The sequence below is a fragment of the Taudactylus pleione genome, unplaced genomic scaffold (genome assembly GCF_031769625.1).
Source record: "Taudactylus pleione unplaced genomic scaffold, aTauple2 ptg000205l, whole genome shotgun sequence".
Taxonomy (NCBI): Eukaryota; Metazoa; Chordata; class Amphibia; order Anura; family Myobatrachidae; genus Taudactylus; species Taudactylus pleione.
Window position 1 is genome coordinate 1,625,473 of NW_028284607.1, and position 25,071 is coordinate 1,650,543.

The following is a 25,071-nucleotide window of genomic DNA, read 5'->3' on the forward strand; positions in this document are numbered from 1 at the left end:
GCATCGCCAGAGGCAAGACTTGAAAATGGTGAAAATTAGAGAACATGTGGACAGAAGACCAGGTAGCTGCACGGCAGACCTGTTCAGTTATGTTGCGCCACCCAGGAGGTCGCCACCGCCCAGTGTAGAATGAGCAGATACCTGGTCCAGTGTCGGTAGTCCCGCACCAGAATAGGCTTGAGTGATGATGGAGCGGATCCAACATGCAATGGTCTGCGTTGTACACGTCCAACCTTGTTTCTGAGTGTCACAAAGAATAATCAGGGGGTTTGTAGGATGAATGGAAGAAGTTTTGCCGGAGTGGACCCACAGGGTCCGTTTGACATCCAACAGTGCCAGATCGTCCCAAGAAAAGTTGCTGATGGAGGAAATACCGGAACAACAATTTACAGGTTCAAATGGAAAGCCGAAACAACCTTTGGTTAGATAGTACGGAGGGGACCGCACAGAGAACTACCCTATCGTCATGGAATATGAGAAATGGCAGGTTGCAAGACGAAGCAAAATCAATTGCCAATAACAAATTTAAGGTCCACTGAAACGAAAGGTTCAAAGGGAGCCTGCTTGAGAGACAAGAGAACCAGGTTAAGATCCCATGGAGCCACCGGCAGCTAAAATGGTGGTTGAACTTGCAACATACGGTGTAAAAAAAGGTTCAAATCTCTGGAGGAAGGGCGAGACAGTGCAGGATATATATATACATAGCCGACATTTGCACTTTCAAGAAGTGAAGCCGTAAACCAGCGTCCAAACCTCCCTGAAGGAAATCCAAAATACGAGGAAAGCGAAAGTATGAATTGTGCGCTCTTCACATCACAAGATGTAGATATTCAATCCAGACCTTATGGTAATTGTGCATCGAAACCGGTTTCCGGGAACTCAACATAGAATGGGACCACCGAAGGTGAAAAACTCTTATCCTTCAAGAGCCTGGCCTCAAAAGCCAGGCCGTTAAAGCCAATCGAGGACAGAATGCGGGCCATCTCCGCCAATGACCCCGTGATCTTGGTGCCTCCCTGATAATATAGGTACACTGCATTGTTAGAATCCACAGTGACCGTGCGGCCAGGACAGACTGTGCCCCGAAGAAAGCTAGAAATATGGCTCAGAGCTCAAGCAAATTCATCGGTAGTGCCGGATTCCGACAATAACCAAACACCCTGTAGTCACAGATGTAACATCACGGCACCCCAACCGAGGAGATCCACAACCGTGGTCAAAATGACCTAATCCTCGGAGACCAAGGATCGTCCCTGTAGCAGATGATCGGATACCAGCCACCAATGCAAGAATTGATAAGTGCTGGCGGACAGTACTAGAAACTAAGAAAATGACTCTCTGCACCTCATCCAATTCTAGAGAATATTCCCAGAATTCCTGTGAGTGGAACCTACCATACTGAATGGTCTCGAAGGTAGAGACCATTGTGCCCAGCTGTTTCATGCAGAGCAAGATTGACGAACGAGGCACTAACAGAACAGTCAAGACCAAAGCCTGGAGTGTCCAGGCTTTGGACTCTGGGAGGTAAACTCACTGTTGAGAGGTGTCGAAGACTACCACCAGGAACAGCAGGTGCTGGCAAGGTATCAGTAGATTCTGAAGTACCTGTACTGTGCGGTCCAGATATACCTGTAACTGGGAAGTCAAATCGACCGTCACGAGCAGATTGTCTTAATAAGGGATGATTGTTATACCTTCCTTGTGCAGTAGGCTGCCATATCCGCAATGATTTTTGTGAAAACGCGCGGGGCCATGGGCAAACCGAAAAGTAGGTGCCAGAATTCATAGTGAGCTGAGCGGACTGTTTACTGGAGAAGAAAGCGATGACCTGCCTAAATAGGAACTTAAAGATACGAGATCCTGACTTCTAGAGAGGTCAAAAACTTGTTGTCCTCCATGTCTTGGATCATTGAACTGAGAGATTCCATCCGAAAAAGATCCACCTACAGTCTGGTGGTCACATAATCTGACAAAGTTAAAAGGACGCAAACTTGTGAGGAGCTGAAATCGTCTTATGCGGCACATTCCAGGCCTCCATGACGAGATCCGAAGGAAAAAGTAAAAATCCTCTTGCGGCGACACTTGAATGGACCCACTGCCTCCACTTGGGTATCCGCATCCAAGCAGTCCAAAGACTGCCACACAGTAGTAATGAGATCTTCCACGTCTGAGGCAGCTTAGGATCCTCTAAAAACCATTCCAGATAAGAAGAAACTTTCTCAAATCCCAATGCTGTAGGCTTCATGGTAAGAAGCCAGGGAGAACCCACCTCCAGGAGCAGATAACCTGGTTCCCTGTATTGAGGAAACAGGCATGGCAGCCTCGGCAAAATTCAAACCGGGAGTACTCAATTGGGAAGCAGACTGCCTAAGTCACCAGGACATACACGCCAGAGTGGTCTCTCTATCCGGGAGGGTTTTAGCTACTGGTAAACATATGGGGTCTACCAGAGATAGATCTCATGGCATCTTGCCACAACCACAAAGTTCCCAAGTACGGGTCCAGGTCCAGAGACCCATCAGCAGCATTCGTGGAATCACTCGCAGTAAGATGGGATTTCAAGTTGGTGTATCTCTTTCCTCCGATTTCTCCACTCCCAAGGAGTTCTCACAAAATTCAAGCAGGAAGGCGGAACGGTAATACTGGTGGCCTGGCTTGGCCCAGACGTCATTGGTTCACCAACATCAAGAATCTGTCCATGGACAGTTCATACTCTTTTCCGCTATGGCAGGATCTGCTAATGCAGGGTCCCTGTCGACATCCGGACTTACCTCATCTGGCTTTGACGGCATGGCTCTTGAATCTTCCATCCTAAGAGCAAAAGGTTTTTCTAGTTCTGTAATTCAAATGATGATTAGGGGACCGAAGCCTGCCTTTGCCCGCATCTATTACAGAGTTTGGTATTCTTTTGGAAAATAGTGTTCCCATAAGAAGTATGATCCTAAGATATTCAGGATTTCTAGGGTATTGGCTTTTCTTCAGGCAGGATTAGACAAAAGTCTACACCTGGTCACTTTGAGAGAGCAAGTTTCTGCACTGTCAGTCTGGTTCCAGAAGAAGATTGCTTCATTACCAGAATTGTTAGAAATTTTTTGCTAGTTCAGCCTCCTTTTGTTCCACCAGTAGCATCGTGGGATTTGTCTTTAGTTCTTAAGGAACTACAAGCTTCCCCATTTGATCCTTTGGACTCTGTGGATTTGAAGTGGTTAACAGCAAAGACACTTTTTCTTCTTGCTATTTCTTCTGCTCAAATAGTCTCTGATTTGGCAGCACTATCTTGTCGCTCCCCATGTTTATTTTAAAGCTGTTCTTCGTAAAAGGGAGGGTTACCTTCCTAAGGTAGTATCCCATTTTCATGTGAATGAAGAATTCTTGTTCCAGCTTTTCAGGCTCCAGACCTTTCTGTAGGTGAAGCCTCCCTGAATGTAGTTCGTGCTCTCCGTATTTATGTGGAGCGTACAAACTTTATCAGAAAAACAGATGCTCTTTTCATATTATATGGTTTTCACAAAAGAGGATGGCCAGCTAACAAACAGATCCTGGCTCGATGGTTACGTATGACTATCTCTCAGGTATACACACAGGCTGATCTCCCTGTTCCAACATGGTGACAGCACATTCTACTCGGTTTGTAGGGCCATCGTGGGCATTTACTAGTGGTGCCTCTGCTGAGCAATTGTGCAAGGCAGCCACGTGGTCTTCTTTCTACACCATTCTTAGGTTTTATGACTTTGATAATTTTGCCTCTCAGGATGCTTCCTTTTGGCGAGGGGCTCCTTTCTGCTCAGGAGCGTCCCCCACCCTAGGGGAACTGCTTTGGGACATCCCCATGTTATCCCTGTGGATCCTTATGGATCCCGAAAAAGAAAAACAGGATTTTGGTACTTACCGTTAAATCCATTTCTCCGATTACACAGAGGACACTGGAGTTTCATGACAGTGGGGTATAGACGGTGGGTTGAGTTGAGCCTGGCACTTTAAAAATCTACAAGTGTGACTGGCTCCTCCCCCTCTATGCCCCATCAGACCCAGTTTTAAAGAACTGAGCCAGAGAGGAGACAGAGAACAGACTAAGGGACAGAGAAGGAGAACAGGAAAAGAAACAATCCAACATACTGACACACTGCAAGAACACAGCAGGCTGCAGGGATAAACAGTCACACAACAAAAACAGACCAAACTGAAGCAGAACAAGTAACTGATAACAGGCAAGAAGCACTGGGTGGGCGTCCAGTGTTCCCTGTGGAATCGGAGAAATGGATTTAACGGTAAGTACCAAAATCCTGTTTTCTCCTTCATCCACTAGGGGACACTGGAGCTTCATGACAGTGGGGACGTCCCAAAGCTACCCTCCTGGGGGGGAGAGTGCTGAACTCCCTGCAAGACACTGCAACCAAAATTTGAAGCAGAAGCCGCAAAAGTGTCAAATCTGTAGAAAAGTACAAAAGTATGAACCGAAGACCACGTAGCTGCTCTACAAAGCTGTGAAGCTGAGACACCTCTACGTGCCGCCCAAGAAGTACCCACAGAGCACGTAGAATGCGCAGAAATGGATACAGACGGTGGTCGAGCAGAAGCAACATATGCCTGACGAATAGTCAGACGAATCCACCTGGCCAAAGTCTGCTTAGACGCAGGCCAGCCACGCCGATTGGCATCATAAAGGACGAACAGAGCCTCTGATTTACGTAGTCCCTCAGTACGGGACACATAAATGCGAAGTGCCCGAACCACATCCAAGGAGTGAGAATCCCCGGAAGAGTCCGACAACGCTAGGACTACAATCGGCTGATTCAGATGAAACTCCGAGACCACCTTGGGCAAAAAGGAAGGGCGGGTACGAAGTTCCGCACAATCTTCGTGAAAAATCAAGTAAGGAGAACGGCAGGACAAGGCTCCAAGTTCAGACACTCGTCTGGCCGAAGCCAGGGCCAATAAAAGGGTCATCTTCCAAGTCAAATACTTCAATTCCACATCCTGCAAGGGCTCAAAGGTGGATGACTGAAGAAAAGATAAAACAAGATTCAGGTCCCAAGGAGCCATGGGTGGCACAAAGGGGGGCTGAATTCTAAGTACCCCTTGAAAAAAGGTCTGAACCTCCGGAATCAGAGCTAGGCGACGCTGGAAAAAAATAGAAAGAGCAGAAATCTGCACTTTAAGCGATCCCAAGCGTAGGCCCGCATCAAGGCCTTTTTGAAGAAAAAGAAGAAGACGTGGTAAATGAAAAGAGGAAGTGGAAGATCCACGACCCTCACATCAGGAGATATAAGCCCTCCAAATGCGATGATAATGCGCTGATGTTACCGGTTTTCTAGCTCTAAGCATGGTAGGAATGACCGACCTAGGAACACCATGGCTTCTTAGTATAGCGGTCTCAATAGCCACGCCATTAAACGAAGCCGCCGTAAATCCGGGTACACACATGGACCCTGTTGTAGAAGGTCCGATCGTAGCGGAAGATGCCAAGGTTCGTCTGCCAGAAGGAATAATAGATCGGAGTACCAAACCCGACGAGGCCAATCCGGAGCCACTAGGATGACGGTGGACGACTCTCGTTTGATCCGCTTGAGAATCCGAGGGAGAAGTGGAAACGGTGGGAACAGGTACACAAGGCTGTACGGCCAAGGGATCAGTAAAGCATCTGCTCCCACCGCTGCCGGATCCATGGTCCTGGAGCAGTAAAGGGGTAGTTGATGATTTATCCGTGATGCCATCAGGTCTATCTGTGGTTTCCCCCATCTGCAAACAAGTTGATGAAAGACCTCGGGATGAAGGGACCACTCCCCGGGATGAAGATCCTGATGACTGAGGTAGTCCGCTTCCCAGTTGTCGACTCCAAGAATAAATACTGCGGAAATGACCTCTACATGTTTTTCTGCCCACAGAAGGATGCGACTGGCTTCTCTCATTGCCAGACGACTGCGGGGTCCTCCTTGGCAATTTATGTATGCCACTGCCGTGGCGTTATCGGATTGTATCCTAACCGGAAGTCCTCGTAACAGAGGAGCAGCCTGTATCAAAGCTGTGTAGACTGCGCGCAGTTCGAGAACATTGATTGGTAAGAGGGATTCCTGCTTCGACCAAAGCCCCTGGAAGTGATTGTCCAGAACCACAGCTCCCCATCCGCGGAGGCTGGCATCCGTGGTGACCAAGGTCCAATTCCAAATTCCGAAGCGCCGACCCGCTAACAGATGCTCCGTCCGCAGCCACCAGAGCAAGAATATGCGGGTCCGGGGAGACAGACGCACCAGCCGATGCATCTGTAGGTGGGATCCGGACCATTGAGTCTCTGGGACAGCATCAACTGAGACTTCTGGAAGTTCACAATCCATCCGTGTTGAATGAGAATCTGATGTGTAAGGGACACTTGGTGTAAAAGGACTTCTGCCGTTGGAGCCTTGATGAGTAAATCGTCTAGGTACGGAACTATCGTCACCCCCCGAGAGCACAAGTGAGACACCATGACGGCCATCACCTTGGTGAATACCCTGGGAGCTGACGAGAGACCGAACGGCAGGGCCTGAAACTAATAATGAGCTTCCTTGATGGCAAATCTGAGGAAAGCCTGGTGAGGAACCCAAATTGGGACATGCAGATAGGCGTCCTTGATATCTATCGACACCAGAAACTCTCTTGCCTCTAGTCCCGCAATGACAGAATGGAGAGACTCCATTTTGAACCTGTGGAATGAAAGATACTGGTTCAAGGATTTCAGATTCAGAATGGGTCTGACTGACCCATCCGGTTTCGGAACCACAAAAAGGTTTGAGTAAAACCCTTGTTGTCTTTGTGCAGTGGGAACCGCAACCAGAACCTCGGCCAGCAAAAGTTTCTCGATCGCTTGATGCAAAATTAGTTGCTTCAAGGGATCGATGGGCAAACCGGTTGTAAAATAACGTAGCTCCTGGAACAGGTAACGTGGTCTTCTTTGACAACCGAGAAACCGAAGAATCCACAGGTGGCGTGGTCTCCCACCTCTTTCTATTTTCCGCAGGAAACGGGTAAAGAGAGAAAAAACGCTTAGGAATCTGGAATTTACGGTCCGGATTCTGCCAGGCTGCCGTCATCTGTTCGTCCAACTGGAGAGAAACAGGGAATGTGACCTGGCAAACAAGGAGTCTTCTAAAGATTCTGGAGCTTCCGGGCCAGAAATCTTAAGAACTTCCCTCACCGCTAGGATGAGTGCATCAATACCTTGCATTGCCTCAGGTTCTTGTGAGTAAGTCTCTACGTCTGATTCGTCCAGCATCTCCCCTTCCTCCTGAGACGAGTGATCCGCTGCCGAGTCCTCATCCGACTGGAGAACCGCCGGAAGAGCCCTATTCTTAGATGAGCGACTTACCGTAGCTTCAGGAGCTTTAGACGCAGAACCCATAACCTGAGCAAGGCTATTCACTGAGCGGACTAAATTCTGAGCCCACGCTGGTTCTGTTGCTAGAAAAGAAGGGTGAGATGTGCTAGGTAGATCTCTGGCGGCCTCCCGTTCCATACGGGAAGCGGCTAATTCAGAAGAAAGATCCGCCATGACCCCTGCCAAACTATTTATGAAGGAGGGAGTGACAGACTGCGTGTTAGCACTCTCTGCTTCACACGTCTCGCACAGGGAAGACCCTTCGGAGCGAGCATGGGTAAATTTTTAGTGCAGGCAAACAGCTTTTGTGAAGCAGCTTTTTCTGTTCTGGATGTCATCATTTACTCACAGACAGACACCACATACAACTCAGTAGTGCAAAAGGAGTATAGGAAGAAGCAGAATGTCAATAATAATGCTACTCAAGTATAGGAGCAGACAGAGCAATAAGGGAGGAGCAGAATTTCAATAATAATGCTACTCAAGATGCAGACAGAGCAGTATAGGAGGAGCAGAATTTCAATAATAATGCAGCTCAGTAACAGGGGCAGACAGTGCAATATAAGGGAGGAGCAGAATCAATAAAAAACAGAAGGTAGTCAAACTACCTTACTGTAATTACAGACCCCCTGTAGAAGCTGTCAGTCTTCTCCCCTCCGATCAGCTCTAGCTCTACTGAGGCGCCACTCCCTTTCAGAGCGCGCCAAACGAGCCCAGCAGTGAAGGAGGAAGAGGAGGAGGGCCTATAAGCTCCACCCCCTTTTGTTAATGGCCGCTGCTATTATATGCGCACGGCATAGACTCAGTCTTCTCCCTGCATCCCAGCCGCACGCGGGGGCCAGCGGCACGACTGCCGCAAGTGATGAACGTGCCGGTGCCTTTACACAAGCACCGGCACGCACAGGTAGGACCGCCGCTTCACTCTGCAGAGCGCGCCTACCTAACAGCCAGCGCCGGTGTTCTTCCGCAACACCAGCGTGGCACTGACAGCCGCGCGCTGTTAAAAAACCCAGCAGATTATTTTCACCTCTCCTGCTAGTCAGGAGAGGTGTGCATACTTACAGGGCTGCTGCGGCCAGAGCGCTGGGCAGTGAGGGGAGAGCGGGGACCCGTACACAAGCCAGTGTTAGCTGTGGCGGGCCCCGCTGAGTCTGATGACTCCTTAACTGCCAAAAGGCAGCCTCCCCTCCATAGGGTGACCGGACACAGGCTGCAGTAGCCGTGTGGTACCCTCTCTGGCGGCTCCCACGATGCAGGCAGACTGTCACAGCCAACAGTCTGCCTGTCCTCTTGCTTGTTTCTTCATTAAAATTAATATAATATAACTTAAGGGCTGGAGACAGCCCCTGTGCACCGGCTCTACTTGGGGGCTGATGGGGCATTGAGGGGGAGGAGCCAGTCACACTTGTAGATTTTTAAAGTGCCAGGCTCAACTCAACCCACCATCTATACCCCACTGTCATGAAGCTCCAGTGTCCCCTAGTGGATGAAGGAGAAATTAGAGTTATGGTAGACTTACCTAGATAACTCTTTCTTTGAGGTCCATAGGGTCCACAGGGCACCCACCCTGACACACCTGGCTTCATTGGGTTATTTTCTTTCGGTCACAGATTCCCTCATCTTATGTAAGAGTGTTTCTGGTGTACAATTGTTCTTCCTTCTCCTCTTTCCTTCTCCTGCCTTGAGGCTTGTTAACTAAACTGAAGTCCTATGGCTAGGGGCGGGGTTTATATGGAGGAGGAACCGGAGCATTCTGGGAGCAGAAGCTTTAACTGTTTGGTGCCTGGTCTTCGAAGCAAAATATCCCCATGTTATCCCTGTGGATCCCTATGGACCTCGAAGAAAAAAGGGGATAATCAGCAGAAAATCCCCGTTTTTCGATGATCGTGGGAATCCACTAGTGCCCGAACAATGTTCTGGGCTAATTGGATACCGCCCTTAGCCTTCCTGGAGAGTCTTACAGCTTCATAAGATAGAAGCAGATGGAAACTGCGCCTGTCTGTGTTCCCAGCCCGCAGAGGAAAATGAGAGCTGTAGAATGGCCACTCCAGCATCCTATGCAGCAAACAGGGCTGTACCAGTGGCTGCAGCTAGGCAAGGGGGGGGCAATGCTGACAGACTCTGGCCTCCCCTCCTGATCTGTGTCTCCACACTCCGTCCGCGTTGTACGCCGCCCTCATCAGAGAAGAAAACACTTGGTATGCCCCTGTAAACGGGCTGCCTGCAGCTGGCTCACTTCCTTTAAAAGGAGCCACATCTCAAAAACCAGACAAGATGGTGCTGCCAACTGAGACAGCACTAATGCCTGGCACCCTCTAAAAAGGGTGAGAGCGCACGCTGTCCATGGGTCCAGGCGATCTAAGATGGGGGGGGGTGTGTTGTTGGTTCACCCATCCGCTGCTGCAACCCACCAAGCTTAGCCAGCTTCCCACATCCGTTGCTACAAGCAAAGCAAAGAAACCTGATTAGAAAGAAAAGGTAAATAGAAATTACAAATAAAACAAAACTAACTACAAAGACCCCCCAAAAAGTGCACAACTCCACAGGCACTTAAAGTATATTGGCATGCTCAGGGTGCAGTGGGGAGGATCTTAGCATTTAAAGCTACAGGTATAGTTTAAGTGCCAGCTTCTGCAGTCCCAATCTACAACTCATGGTCCAGTGTCCCCCACAGCCTTGATGAAGGAGAAATTCCCTTTTCTACTTCAGAATCACCATAGGTGAGTAATGGAGACATCTCACTACTAAATCCATTGCAAGACAGAACACTATTAAATTTACTACAGTCTACAGGAAGTTTCTGCCAGCACTAGTGTCAAGACATCTTCACTATAGAATTTGGTAAAATGTACCATTGTCTACTACCAGAGGAGCTGGCACCTGATTGGAATTCCTGTGTCTTAATCCAAGGCTGTTATAAAACTGTCCAAACAAGCAGATTGAAACTATTCCATACAGAGACTAAATTTTGCCAGGCTATGCCATATTCCCCAGCACACCTCATCTCGGTCCTGAGAGCTGGGACAAATACACAATAGCTGCAGGAGAGTATAGCATGATTCAGCCTCTCTTCACTGTCAGTTCTGTAAAAGATTAAAAAGCCTATGGGAAGCAGTGTTGAGGGTTCCCGAGAGAGGTTGTCCAAGAGGCTGGATCCTTCAACCATATGCCAAGCCTGACAGACCAATCTTAGTGCAGGCTGACGGGCTGTCAATATATGCTAGAGGGGGGTGGCCAACCCATGGCTCTTTTGAGTTTCCAATGCGGCTCCCGGCTTGCGGCTCGCCAGACCCCCACTAGTACTGAGAATGTTGGTCTCTGAAGCGATCAGAGACTAAAGAAGCCTCTGGTCGCTTCAGAGGCCAGCGTTCCCAATAATGCAGTGCACGTATGACTTCATGACGTCACCCGCGATGTGAGGAGCCTGCGCACCTGCTGGATCCAGTTAGATCCAGTAGGCAGCAGAAGCAGCAGCAACGGGACTCGAGAGCCCTGACATCGTGGAGCGGTGTCAGCAAGAAGACAGGTAAGTTTCTTCATAGAGGTGTGGGCGGGGAGTGGGAGCTAGTATTGGGGGCACTACCTTAGGGGGCACGAAACAGGGAGCATTGCAGAAGGGGCACAACTAATGGGGGCATTGCTTAATGGGCACAGCTAGAGGGGGCATTGCAGAAGTGGCACAACTACTGGGGGACATTGCATAATGGGCACAGCTACAGGGGGTATTGCATAAGTGCCACAACTACTGGGGGCTTTACATAAGGGGCACACCTACAGGGGGCATTGCATAAGGGCCATAACTACTGGGGGAAATGCTTAATGGGCACAACTACAGGGGGCATTGCATAAGGGCCACAACTACAGTGGGCATTGCAGAAGGGGCACAACTACTGAAGGCACTGCATAATGGGCACAGCTACAGGGGGCATTGCATAAGGGCCACAAATACTGGGGGCATTGCATAATGGGCACAACTACTGGGGGCATTGCATAATGGGCACAACTACAGGGGGCACAGCATAATGGGCACTGGCTTTCTCAATGTATTTTATGTGGTTCTAGATTTCAATATGTATTTTATTTGAATGTGTATTTTAAATGTATTTTAAGTGTATCTGGCTTGTTTCTGTGTATTGTATGTGGATCTGGCTATTTCAATGTTTTCTATATTGCTCTGGCTTTTTCTTTCACTTCAACAGTGAAACAATTATATTGAGAACTTTATGTAAATTGTGTATTTTCAAATAGCTGCTCGCTGCCAGCGTGACTAAAACGGAGGTGTGACACAAGGTCATGCTCCTGCGAATGTCATACCAAAGGCGTGCGCACAAAAATGGGGCGTGTCCCTGTGACACATGCGATCGGCTCTTCAACTTCCACAGAGATTTTTTGGCTCTTTGCTTCCGACTGGTTGGCCGCCCCTGTGTTAGAGTATTCGCTTACATCTTATCCAGATATTGGGAGCTGGGGGAGGATAGAGGTAAGAGGAGTTCTTGCACTTTTTAGTGTGCTGCCTCAAAGAGATTAGATATTCTACAGTCTTTGTCCTCTCCATATGATGCTGAGGAAGATATGTGGGTATGTTGTAAGCAATGCATGTATACATGTTGGGAAATAGAGGTGATATTTTTACAGGATGAATATAAACACATTTTGTAGTCTATTGTATAATAACATAAGGGAGAATACATAAAGATATTTCATAGGAACAGTATGATAATGGGAAATTCAGAGCTTACCAAGAGGGATAAAAGCAGTGTTCTCCTTTTCATGTAGTATTTGTGCAACTGGGTTCCCCTGTTTGTTTTCTTTGCTAAACCTGAGGACAGAACATTGGGTTAATGTTTGCATTACAGACCACCAAAACTATTTATGTCAGAAGCTTTAAAATTGCATTTTCTCTACAAATTAGGATGTAGAAACATCCACATTTAACAAAAAGGAAAGTAACACATACCAGATTTTTTAGAGATAGTGGACATGCCACTGGATAAGGGGTATGTATTAATCCAGCCCTGAGCCGTCTGTTGTCGAGATCCCATCGTTACATCCAAATTACTGCGGGTGACGTCCGCCATGACAGACAGGCTGTTCACTGAGGGATCCTGATTATCTATAGGTAAAATTCAATCCAAGAACCTCAAACAGTAAAAGTTATCTACTACCATAGGAATCCCATATTACAAAATATATCATTCACTGGATAAACCAATTAAGTGCATGTCAATACTAAATATGGAATAAAATTTTTTTATTAATATGACTATGTTATAAGGGATTTTTTACTGGTATGAGTGTTAACTTGCTCAAGGTAAGGTGATCTTTACATAATGTGGATAATTCATTTGTATAAATGAAGAGGCGAATGGGTGAAAGTGTTATGTTATATTTATTATTATTACCAGTTATTTATATAGCGCACATTCTGCAGCGCTTTACAGAGCGTATTTTTCCATTCACATCAGTCCCTGCCCCAGTGGAGCTTACAATCTATATTCCCTACCACATGTACACACACACACACTTGGGTTAATTTTTTTGGGGAGACAATTAACCTACCAGTATATGTTTGGAGTGTGGGAGGAAACAGAAGTACCCATAGGATAGCACACAAGAACAGGGAGAATATACAAACTCCACACAGTTAGGGTCCTAGTGGGAACGTTTAACTATAAATATCTCAGTTTCGTCTAAAGATAAATTATTAGACTAAAATTGGACATAGCCCCAAAATATATCAGTAAATAGACTACCAACATTTAAAATAACATTGTTACTATGATCCCTAGGTCATAAAGCCTTCATCCATTAACAATAAAAAGTAAGTTTTTAGAAAAATATTACATAACACCTTCGTCCACTTCATCTCTTCAATTATTAATCACTAACTTGTAATTTCCTGTTTCTAGAATATTTAATATAAATCAGGTAATTTTAGGATTCAAAACTTCAACCGCCATAACCTATCACATTAGCTCTAGTAATCTTTATTTCTGTTCCCAGTAAATGGACTTTTCAATATATTTTTATTTGGTCTACGTATCTATGCCAGAGCCTTGCCTCTATGTTTGCTTTATATCTGAGCCTGATCACTGCTTTTGTACTTATGGTAGACTGAGCTAAATAAGGGCCTGTTTCATATATGTGCGCAACGCCGATATTTACGCAGAAAACATGGCGCCAGTGTCTCAGTTCTCCCAGCCATTCTGCACGAACATAGGGATCCTCAGATGGTCATTTCTCAAAGGATCTGCGCCCACCGCTTTTTGTTTGTACGCACTTTGCTTGGATCTGCGAAACCACCGATGGGCAGCTCAATACAATTCCAGCCAGCTGCATGTATTAGCATATTTTTGCACAGCAGCTGGGTAAGGTGTCCCAACTGCAATTGCATTAGTAAACATATCTGAATCAAGCCTTAAGTTTTGAAAGGATACAAGGCAAGCTACACAAGCTTGGATTAGGTAGAAGGAAGGACTAAATCATTCTGTATGTACTAGAGTGTGTAATGGAAGATCTTACCTGGAGGAACAAGCTGATTAGCTGTAAGATACTTCTTGTCAGAGAACATAGCAGTCCAAAACTTAATCATAATGCTGATATCTTCCCGTAGCAGCTTCTCTGCTTGTGTTGGGAATTTAGGAGGGGAACTGTCCAGAGATGAAGAACACATTACTCTTCCATATGTTTGCATATATCCAAAGTACATATTTTATGTTGCACAAAGTTCTAAGGCCCCGCCACAGACAGCATGGCTACTCACAACAAGTCACAGACAGCATGGCTACTCACAACAAGTCACAGACAGCATGGCTACTCACAAGTCACAGACAGCATGGCTACTCACAACAAGTCACAGACAGCACGGCTACTCACAAGACAGCACGGCTACTCACAAGTTACAGACAGCACGGCTAATCACAAGTCACAGACAGCACGGCTACTCACAACAAGTCACAGACAGCACGGCTACTCACAACAAGTCACAGACAGCACGGCTACTCACAACAAGTCACAGACAGCACGGCTACTCACAACAAGTCACAGACAGCACGGCTACTCACAACAAGTCACAGACAGCACGGCTACTCACAACAAGTCACAGACAGCACGGCTACTCACAACAAGTCACAGACAGCATGGCTACTCACAACAAGTCACAGACAGCACGGCTACTCACAACAAGTCACAGAAAGCACGGCTACTCACAACAAGTCACAGACAGCACGGCTACTCACAACAAGTCACAGACAGCACGGCTACTCACAACAAGTCACAGACAGCACGGCTACTCACAACAAGTCACAGACAGCACGGCTACTCACAACAAGTCACAGACAGCATGGGTACTCACAACAAGTCACAGACAGCATGGGTACTCACAACAAGTCACAGACAGCATGGGTACTCACAACAAGTCACAGACAGCATGGGTACTCACAACAAGTCACAGACAGCATGGGTACTCACAAGTCACAGACAGCATGGCTACTCACAAGCCACACACAGCATGGCTACTCACAACAAGTCACAGACAGCATGGCTACTCACAACAAGTCACAGACAGCATGGCTACTCACAACAAGTCACAGACAGCATGGCTACTCACAACAAGTCACAGACAGCATGGCTACTCACAACAAGTCACAGACAGCACGGCTACTCACAAGTCACAGACAGCATGGCTACTCACAAGTTACAGACAGCATGGCTAATCACAAGTTACACACACAAGTTTTCACATAAGTCAAATTAAATGCAGAAAAGAAATTGCAAATAATGTGAACATACGCTACCTGAAGTAGTCAAATGCTGTTGAGTATATCTTTTCTCTAAGAACATTACGGATGGTGGCATTTGGAACCACATCTGCATGTAGCAATGACAGCCCTAGCGTCAGTAGCCTGAGGAGGAGTGAAGTCAATAAGCACACACGTAGGAACATGCAGTACATAAGAATTAAGAGAAAGTATTTTCAATGCATTTGATCAACCTCAAATCGATTCTATGTAAAATGAGTGCTGACATCCTAATTAGGCAAGAATATCTTTCTTTTACATTATAAACATTGAGGAAGCCCTGTCGAGCTGAAGACAATTTAGACGAAAACCTGCACCTGCAGTTTGCAACCCTCTTCATGAATGAAAAGCATATGTTACTGTCATCATTATAATAACTTGCCCTATACACTTGTGTACCTGTCAGCATAGATCACATCTGTGCCAATACGCTCACATTGCACTTTGAGTACCTCCCCGTTCCACCTCTTCAGTTGTAAGGAGCAACAAGCGGTGGTAAGTGCAAGATGAGCCTGTTCATATGGTCACAAACATTAGCAGTGCTTTGTATGTATGTGCATAAGTAAGATGTGTATTTTACTCAGTGAAGCGTCCAATCTCTCTATGTCCAACTCTATATGACTCCCAGATGTGTATACTTTCCGTCAAATCGTTTTTTCTGACTGTAGATGGACACAAAAGGCAGGTCATTGGGGATTTGATTTTGATCTGGTGTGGTCATGGATCTATATACCCCCTGCCCTTTTTTTTTACTATACGCTTTGCGTGTAAAAAATAAAGGGAGACCATTTATATTTTCTCTACTTTGTTTATACTTGCTTTATTTGTAGATGTGGTCTAATTCTACTGAATTGTTTTAGTTACACATTGGTGTGGCAGGACAGGGGTACTGGACAACGCTACCAGACAAGGGAAGGTCAGGGGCTAGCAAAGACAAACTGTCTGCTATAATCACAGGTACCCTTTTACGGGCTGCATGTTAGGTATGATACAATAGAGGTGCAAGACCAGCGCCTGCAGATGTGTCAGTACACAGACAAAAGATCATCACTGCCTTATGGTCCCGAGATGGCCACTGCCTCATAGACTCTTTTTGTCCATCATCAATGTGCCAATTAGGGAAAGACCTGGTAAGCCCAGCCAAAGAGGCTATAAAGGCCAAGTAACACAGAAAGCCCGGTAGTCCAGTGTGAGCCAGGAAATGCTTCTCCTTGCCTGCAGGAAGGAAAACAACCCATTACGCAGCACTGGAGCTCTGCGGATGACACACTGTGTCTACCCACCAAAAGTGGAAGACATTAATGAGGTCACTAGCCTCAGAAAAGGTGTTACCAGGCACCAACCAAGCTACAAAATAAAAATTCACTCAGCTCGAGAACTCTTCCTACGAAAAAAGAGGTGGCAGGGTTATAGGAGAGAGGAGGGGCCTGTTTTTTACAAGTGCCCTATTAATAATCATCTGTGTCCTCCTACTGCTGAAGAAGAAAAAAAAAAATATATACTTCTAACTAACATGACCTAAGACACTTACTTAAACCGAGGTCCAATTGCTGCCACATGCCTGTTGATGCTTCCCTTTGACCCTCCAATATTTAGAGAAAGGGAACGTTGCAGGAGGCTAGAGAATATCTCCACCTGATCCGAGCTGCAGTATTTGGCAATTTCAAACCTCTGCATCAGGAACTAAAAGAACAAAAATACAGACTGTGGTTGAGAATCAGAACCCACATATACACTGTGCAAAAGAGAGAAGAAAAAAAAGAAGACTTGAACTAGTGTACGCTTGTACTGACAAGTGGAATGTACAATTTGTGTGAATATACAACATTTATGCACATACATTTTTCCTACTGATCATTTCTTTACATAGAAAGCTCAATGTGTGTCATTTATGAGAACTGTTCTACAGGTAACAGGCTGTCGGGGGTATCACCTTCTTTTCTATACAATCCTGTAAAAATTATTTTTTCTAGTTTAGGAAATGAAAGCAGACGTCTAATTAATTGCTATATGTAACACTACATTTTCTACAAAGTTACCCATAAAAGTCCCCTAAGGTAGATTGATCATGTCACTTACATCAATCCATATGTAGTGGGGTCTCACTTCTGGAGGACATGGACGAGGCTGGCTCTGCTCCGAGGCAGCCAGGGGGTCAGCTTCCTTCTTCTCAGGTGAGAAGAGTCCTATCTTCTGCTCTACCGTCATTTGCCACGCTCCGGCCATCTCGCGCATGAACTATCACAATAAAGAATAGCATACCAACGATGATTTCCCCAGTAATTGGGGCTTAGAAAATCATTAAACAAGGAGTCATGACGTTTAATACTAATCAACCAAAACAACAATTTATAAACAAGACATCCAAAACTTGAACTATTGTCCTAAGAAGTATCAAAGCATATATTTTCTTTACAAGATTTGGTCACACTATTCTATACCATACCGGCACTTCAATCCCATTCTTAGCGGCCAAAAGCCATTCCCAACAGGCGATGGCCGTCTCCATACCATGGCCGGTGAACATGCGAAGTGGGGCCCAACACAAATGGTGCAGCAGCTGAGCATCACACTCTGTAGAGGACAAGAAATGCTCTGAAAAATCAAATACACCCAGAAGTTGTTTTACCATGGTTAAGTCATTTAGTATTGCAATAGAGCTTTGTGGCAGGCCACATTATGTTAGTTTAAACAGTATATGGAAAGTGCACTTAAAATGTTTAAATAATATAAAATTACTTTGGAATCCCAGCGAGGATGAGGGTGAATCTGGCAGTTGCCACTTTGCTTATGGGAACTATAGTGATGGATGTCAGGCTGTTTCACATCCCTGGTGTTTCAGAACAGTTCAGTGGATAACTTCAGCCCAGCTGGTAGCTTCTAATGCCGACTCCTGGAATCCAATGATTAAGCCGGAATGGTCGGGGGTGGGGGGGGGGGGGGTTAGGGGGATTCTGCCTCTTAGAAAAGTGCCACATAGGAGCCCTAAGGGAGACTGTTCCCTGTAGTGTATTTCAACTTGGTGCTAGATCCCAAATCAAGGGTAATGAAAGTTGGTTTAGGCCAGAGATTTGAATACCAAGGGAGCCCGGAGCTATTCAATTGACCGTGCTGTGCCCTGCACTTAGGGGGCGATTCAATTCAGTGTGATGTTTTATAGACCCAGGAAGTAGTTCATGGAGCTAATTAACTGACCGCACTGTAAACTCCCAACTAGAGAATTTCTGCTCGCACCCTCCTTTCAGAAAGACGAAATCCAACTAAACTACTCAAGGGCCGCGATGCTGGTTTAGGGCTTAGCGCATGCGCTAATAACTTAGGTCGGAGAATGGCAGTTACCACAACTTAACGTCTGGCTTAAAGCGTGGTAGAGCAGACTGCGATGCTATTAGCAAATGTGCTAAGCCAGAAACCAGCATCACGCCCCTAGATTAGTCAAAATCCTCTAGTCGGGAGTTTACAGCGCAGTCAATTAAATAGCTCCGGGAACTCCTTCCCAGAGCTATTCAACATCGCACTGAATTGAATCGCCCCCTAAGAGGCTGATGCAGAGATGAAGCCTATCTACATCAGCCTCTTAGGGGGCCTATATTCCTCCATATGCAGAGTTCTATGCATCTGACCACCTATATGTGTTTGGTTTTCTACTAGTTATAATCATCAGGGCACACTTACACCTAATCTATACTAGGTGCAAAAGTTACGTCTCTTCTCCACACAGGTGCATTTCTGCTTGTGTCCTACTCTGCATAACCCACAGTTCTGTAGACATGCCCTTGCAGAACTATGCCTATGTGAGAGAGCCCCAAAACACCTCTGTTCCTTCTCTTCCATCAGAAATGCAGATGTATATAAAAGGGCAAAACGCTACATGTACAGGTAAAGGATATCTACCACATTTAAGTAGGTATTGTGTGTAACAGCTCTTTTCTAGAGCCATTTTTGAGCATATAAACCACTACTAAAAAACCCTGCACTGTTTCTGAAAGATGCTTATACTGGCTATATGCGTGTGACCTACAGAAAACCTTTCCAACAGATATAGCCAACTCTTTCCACCTTTATGCCTCTGCTGTTACAGTTGATGCTTTCGTGGGTCAAGCTCAGAGCCTCATGCAGCACAGCATAATTGGAGTAGCCACTCCTGCATCACCTGACCGCACACCACAGACAGGGGCTGGCTGGCAACTTTTAGCCTGGGGGGCAAGTCCAGAGAACTGGCCCATAAATAACGACCCAATGATGGAAAAACGCAGGCATTGGAGTGTGCATAAATTAGCTATTGCGATTACATATACGTAGCATGAGACTTGCAGTGTTTGCAGCTGGTCAGACTTGTAACGGCTGTGTGACTGGCCAATGTGCATCGATGGTACAGATATTTATGCAGAAGAGCGACATTGGACGGACATGAGAAAGCAGCAGTGGGCGTATTTAAGCCGGCTTAGCTCTGGCAGGTATTAGCATACTTTCGCAGCTGCGTTCTGTGTAAAATCGCAGTTGTGGTCCCATTAGCGTCCACTGCTGAATCGGGCCCAAAATATTCAAAAAGCCAGCACTCCCATGCTTACATAAAGTAACTTGCACCAGCCCTCCTTAATTACCGGTTCCTGGTCGGAACGGAATCCATCTGTAGTCTGATTTTTTAGGTGGATTAGGAGGGTGTCCGGGTCCTGACAGGTAGAGAGCAACAACATATTTGAGCCATAATATGAACTAATAAGATCTATAGCTGAGCAGTGCTGGGCTGGGCAGGTGTTATATTGTACTCTGAAAGCAGGGACTGTTGTAAGACATTATATGGCTAATAAGGTTTATGTGATTATATTAAAACAGTTATTGCAGAGAAAGGTGCTTTGTGTGGGCTTGTGCAATGGTCAGAGTGTAAACAAGGTGTCACAGGCACAGATCTCCCCCTCCATCAATCATCCTGTCCTGAGCACAAGATCAGCAGAACACACAATTGTCCCCTATGCCTTATCAGCTTTCCTGTAACCTCTTCCCTGCCAGGCAGCACTGACTGAGTAGTAATAAAGCAGCATAGTATTCCCTGCACAAAAACATATAAACCCACTGCTGACAAAGCTGCCAACATTCCTCACTCGAGGGGGTTTCATGTTGGGCTCTGCCTCCCATCACCTGTCTAATATGATAAGCTATTTGCTCCTGTCTGCACATCCTACCTGTTGGAAGCCTTGCATGCAGATGGGAGAGCTGCAGAATGTGCTACCCCGGGAACTCTGCTGCTGTTCCCTGTAATCTGCAGTGCAGGCAGCTTGCAATATGTAGCGCACAGGCTGTGCTGACATACAGGACACGCTATGCAGCACCATCCCCTCCTGGGAGGAGGGAGGAGCTCTATCAGGGGAGAGAGGGGAAGATCTGGCCCAGGGATTAACCCTGACACTGCTGCAATACAGTGTCAGCACAGTGCTACCCTCACCTAACACAATGGCCCGGGGCAGGCAGCTGTGACACAGTCTGACTGCCGACCACTCGACCTTGATTCTGCAAGGAGGGACAGAGGGGCTTTCTGATAGACACGGCCGCCAGCTGTAGTGTGGCCGTGTTACTAATATATTTATAATTGGTGACTGCTGGCCGGGCCCCCTCCTGCTTGTGGCTGTGCACTACCTCAGGCTGTCACTGAGCATAGCCGCAGCACAGCACAAGCAGTCTCTCCACTGTGATAAGGCCGCCTATGCGCGGCCATATCACATCCTGGTCTGTCACTAACTGACATAAAGTAACTGGAAGGAAGCAGCTGCCGCCGGTTACTGGTAAGTATGTGTGATGCATCGCGACCACTGGACCACCAGGGTTTTTCAGCTGAGTGAGGAGGCGGCCCGGGACACCAAGTGACGGTGCGGCCCAGGGGGCATATGGCACCCTGCCCCCCGGCCCAGCCCGCCACTGACCCACAGGACATGTAGGCAAGATCAGAAGAGGAGGAGGGAGTGCAGTATGTGATCTCCCTCCATCCACCAAGGCAAAGAGTGACTCCTAAATCCTGAATGACTGATTAGCAACATTAACTTGTTTTTTGGGGGGCTGATTGGGATTCAATGTCTAAATTAATGATTTATTAATGTACTAGGTGGCAAATCGTTTCTCTAATCCATCACCCTGCTGCCTTGTATTGAGACAAATATCCAAGTCAAGACTCTGCTACTTGGCAGCCCTGATCCATCATAAAAAGACAGCCACATTAACTACTGTAGCAAATATATACTGCTGAAGTTCAACAACCCAGTAGCAAACAGTTTCAGGTGCCAGAGAAGCCTGGTTTTGGCGGGGACTAGTCTTTTATAAATGAGTGCACAAGGTGTTTCACAGATGACATTTGTAGTCAGTGAATGTATGGTGGCCAAATGGCAACAGGAGGAGTGATCAGTAGCTGCAGGTTACTGATTTATGCAAAATAGTTAGCTTACCCCCTCTCAGCGATTGGGGTGGAAAGATAACCCCATCCTATTCTAACCTCTTACCCTTGCTGCTGATAAGCATGGCTGTGAGCTTGAACAATACTTGAGTGTAAGCTTCTGGCTGCCTTGAATCCAAAGCATTATTCAGATGTTTCATCATTATCTTGTTCAGATCAGATGACCGACCAGTGGCATAAGAGAACTCTATCATGCCAGCAACCTGTCAGAAGAACGCAATATTAATATTTGCCAGTATTTATTGATATACGTGCATGGATTTGTATGCAGATTCATTTACAGCATCACACATGAAAACGTCATGTTATTTTAACTTAATGGAAACGTTAACAGTTTGATCAGTGTTGAACTTATAGGTTGTTCTCCAACACAAATTCAAACATTCGGTGACATCACATGATGGGGAATTGCAACCACACACAGCATAATTTGACTTTTTCCAAGAGCATTATAGTATTACTGCATAACTGCCAAGTTACGATGTAATTAAATAGTAGTCAAGTACCTTTATGTAATCACTGTCAAAGAGCAAAACTATGCTAGCGCAGGAGAGTGTTTAACATACTGGACTTTAAAGATGGCGCTTAATTGATCCTAAACAGATTACTTGTAATAGACGAAACTGTAAAGCGAGAGCCTGGTATGTGAATTAATGCTATTATGAGACGTCCGATATTTGTATGTGTTAACACAGAAACTGTTTTAGTGACGCTTTGCCATACAATATTTGTTTGTTTGACCATAAAGACAATTACCATCATCATAATAATAATAATATTATACATGACTGTGAGTCATTAAGTTTTCATGTATTACAAGGAGTGTTGGTATCTTCTGTTAATATTCACATGATGCACTCCACCCACTGGCAGCACTATCTACGTATGTAACATTATTAAACAGAAAAAAAAAAATTGCCATAGTCTACTATGTTAACTTTAATACAGGGCTTCACAAATCCCAGGGGCCAAGTCGCCATGGCTACCAGATTTTGCTGACTGGCTACCAGATTTTGCAGTGAGGGAGGAAGCAGATCCTCATCAGCCCCCGAGGAGATTTTTACCTATAGTATTGAGGCGTTCATTTCATGCACAGGAGTGCATGTGCTGAGTGTCGTCTGTGGTGACTGCTGTGCCTGTGTCTGTCCTGGCCTGCGCCGACTCCTCCTGTCCGTCCCATCCTGCGCTGACTCCTCCTGTCCTGCTCTGACCCATGCTGTCTGTCTCAGTCTACACTGATCCTCCTGTATGTCTCTGGCTCCTTCTCTGTCTGCCTCTGGCTCCACCTTCCTTTTGGTGTCCCGCAGGGTTCTGTCCTGGGCCCGCTGCTCTTCTTCCTGTACACCTCTACACTAGAACTCATCAGTTCCTTCGGCCTCCAATACCACCTCTATGCCGATGACACGCAACTATACCTCTCCTCTCCTGAACTCTCCCCTTCTGTCCTCTCTCAGGTATCCAGCTGCCTCTCCGCCATCTCTTCTTGGATGACCGAGCACTCTCTGATGCTCAACATGGACAAAACCAAACTCATAATTTTCCCCTAACAGAGTCTCCACTCCATCCAATCTCACTATCACTGTTGACAACACCATCATCTCCCATATCCTCCAACTTTGCTGTTTGGGTGTCACCCTTGACTCCACTCTCTCATTCACACTCCACATTCAATCTCTGGCTCAATCCTGTCGGTTCCAGCTACGCAACATCGCTTTTGCATTAGGCCTTTCCTCTCCCAGAATGCTACCAAACTGATTATTCAGTCACTAATCATTTCTCGGCTTGACTACTGCAACCTTCTCCGTACTGGCCTCCCACATTGCCATCTTGCCCCCCTCCAGTCTGTTCTCAATGCTGCAGCTAGACTTAACTTCCTCTCCCGCCGTTCCACTTCTGCTGTTCCCCTCTGCCAAAACCTGCACTGGCTCCCATTCCCCTACAGAATCCTCTTCAAACTCCTCACCTTCACATACAAGGCCCTCTCTAACTCTAATGCTCCCTACATCTCCAACCTCATCTCCTTACATACTCCCTCCCGCCCACTCTGGTCTGCCAATGACTGTTACCTCTCCTCCACCCTGGTTACTTCATCTCATGCTCGTATCCAAGATTTTGCCCGTGCAGCCTCCCTACACTGGAATGAGCTCCCTCGCTCGATCAGGCTCTCCCTGACCTTGCAGAGCTTTACATGTGCACTGAAAACCCACCTGTTCATCAAAGCATACCCTTCCACCAAATAACCATGTTACCAGGTCTCTGTCCCTCCTGCCTCAGCCATCTCTACCTTGCTTTCTTACTGCACTCAGGTCCCCCTCTACACACTCATGCCTAATGTCATCTGTCCGTCTCCCCTCTACCCTAGATTGTAAGCTCCTATGAGCAGGGTCCTCCTCCCCACTGTCTCATAGCCTTCTTCTTTAGCACTTCTATGACAGCCTTCACCTTCAGAGCTGTACTGTGTATGGAGAATTGTGTTGATAATTGTTACTTGTGTTCTGATTATATTTTGGTTACTGTATTGTAATGTAATGTTCTGTGTACCCTTTACGGTATGTACAGCGTTGCGTACCACTTGTGGCACCCTATAAATAATATGTAATAATAATATGAGATATGGTAAGAACTTACCCTTGTTATCTCTATTTCTACGAAGTCCATAGGGTTCCACAGGATACCTTGGGGTATAGGTGTGACGTCAGTCGCAGGGCACCAAAGAGTTAAGCTTTCAGCCTCCCAGGATGCACTAGGTCCCCCTCCTATACCCCGCCCCCGGGCCAAGGCACCTCAGTTAGTTACCAAGCCATAGGCCGGAGGAGGAGAAGGAAGAGAGAGAACAAAGATCTGGACACATACAAGAATCACATTCTCACCAGAGGGAGACGGAAAACCGGTGACCAGAGCAAAGCCCATCTGCAGCACAGGTGCGACAGGGCGGGAGTCCTGTGGAACCCTATGGACTTCGTAGAAATAGAGATAACAAGGGTAAGTTCTTACCATATCTCATATTTTCTACTTCAGGGTCCATAGGGTATCCACAGGATACCTTGGGGATGTCCCAAAGCAGTATCCTTTAAGGGTGGGGACGCTCCTGTGCAGAAAGGAGAATCCGCCGCCCGAAGGAAGCATCCTGAGAGGCGAAGGTGTCAAACCTGTAATACCTCACGAAGGTATGGACAGAAGACCACGTAGCAGCCTTGCAGATCTGAACTGCCGAGGCACCACGTCGAGCTGCCCACGAAGGACCCACAGACCTAGTGGAATGAGCCTTCAGAGAAGGAGGGACCGGTAGGCCTTCATGAAGATAAGCTTCAGAAATAGCCATACGGATCCAGGCTGCCAAAGTTTGCTTTGAAGCAGGCCAACCCTTTTTACAGAAGCCATAGAGGACAACAAAGCGTCCGACTTCCTAAACAAAGAAGTGCGGTCAACATAAGTCCTTAAGGCCCGCACAACATCCAAAGAGGCCTCACCCACGGAAA

At 46.5% G+C, this 25,071-nt stretch overlaps 1 protein-coding gene across 2 annotated transcripts in view; it reads right to left on the minus strand.

Annotated features, from left to right (window-relative positions):
* The window catches only part of PI4KA (phosphatidylinositol 4-kinase alpha), a 162,254-nt gene that overhangs the window by 21,340 nt on the left and 115,843 nt on the right, over positions 1 to 25,071 (minus strand). For both annotated transcript variants that reach the window (XM_088477833.1, XM_088477832.1), the window contains 8 exons: positions 21,639 to 21,795; positions 17,597 to 17,724; positions 17,230 to 17,388; positions 16,682 to 16,833; positions 15,148 to 15,255; positions 13,874 to 14,001; positions 12,309 to 12,464; positions 12,091 to 12,170 (listed from right to left, as the gene is read on the minus strand). In XM_088477833.1, coding sequence (XP_088333959.1) covers positions 12,091 to 12,170; positions 12,309 to 12,464; positions 13,874 to 14,001; positions 15,148 to 15,255; positions 16,682 to 16,833; positions 17,230 to 17,388; positions 17,597 to 17,724; positions 21,639 to 21,795 — 1,068 coding nt within the window. The remainder of the gene's footprint in view (positions 1 to 12,090; positions 12,171 to 12,308; positions 12,465 to 13,873; positions 14,002 to 15,147; positions 15,256 to 16,681; positions 16,834 to 17,229; positions 17,389 to 17,596; positions 17,725 to 21,638; positions 21,796 to 25,071) is intronic.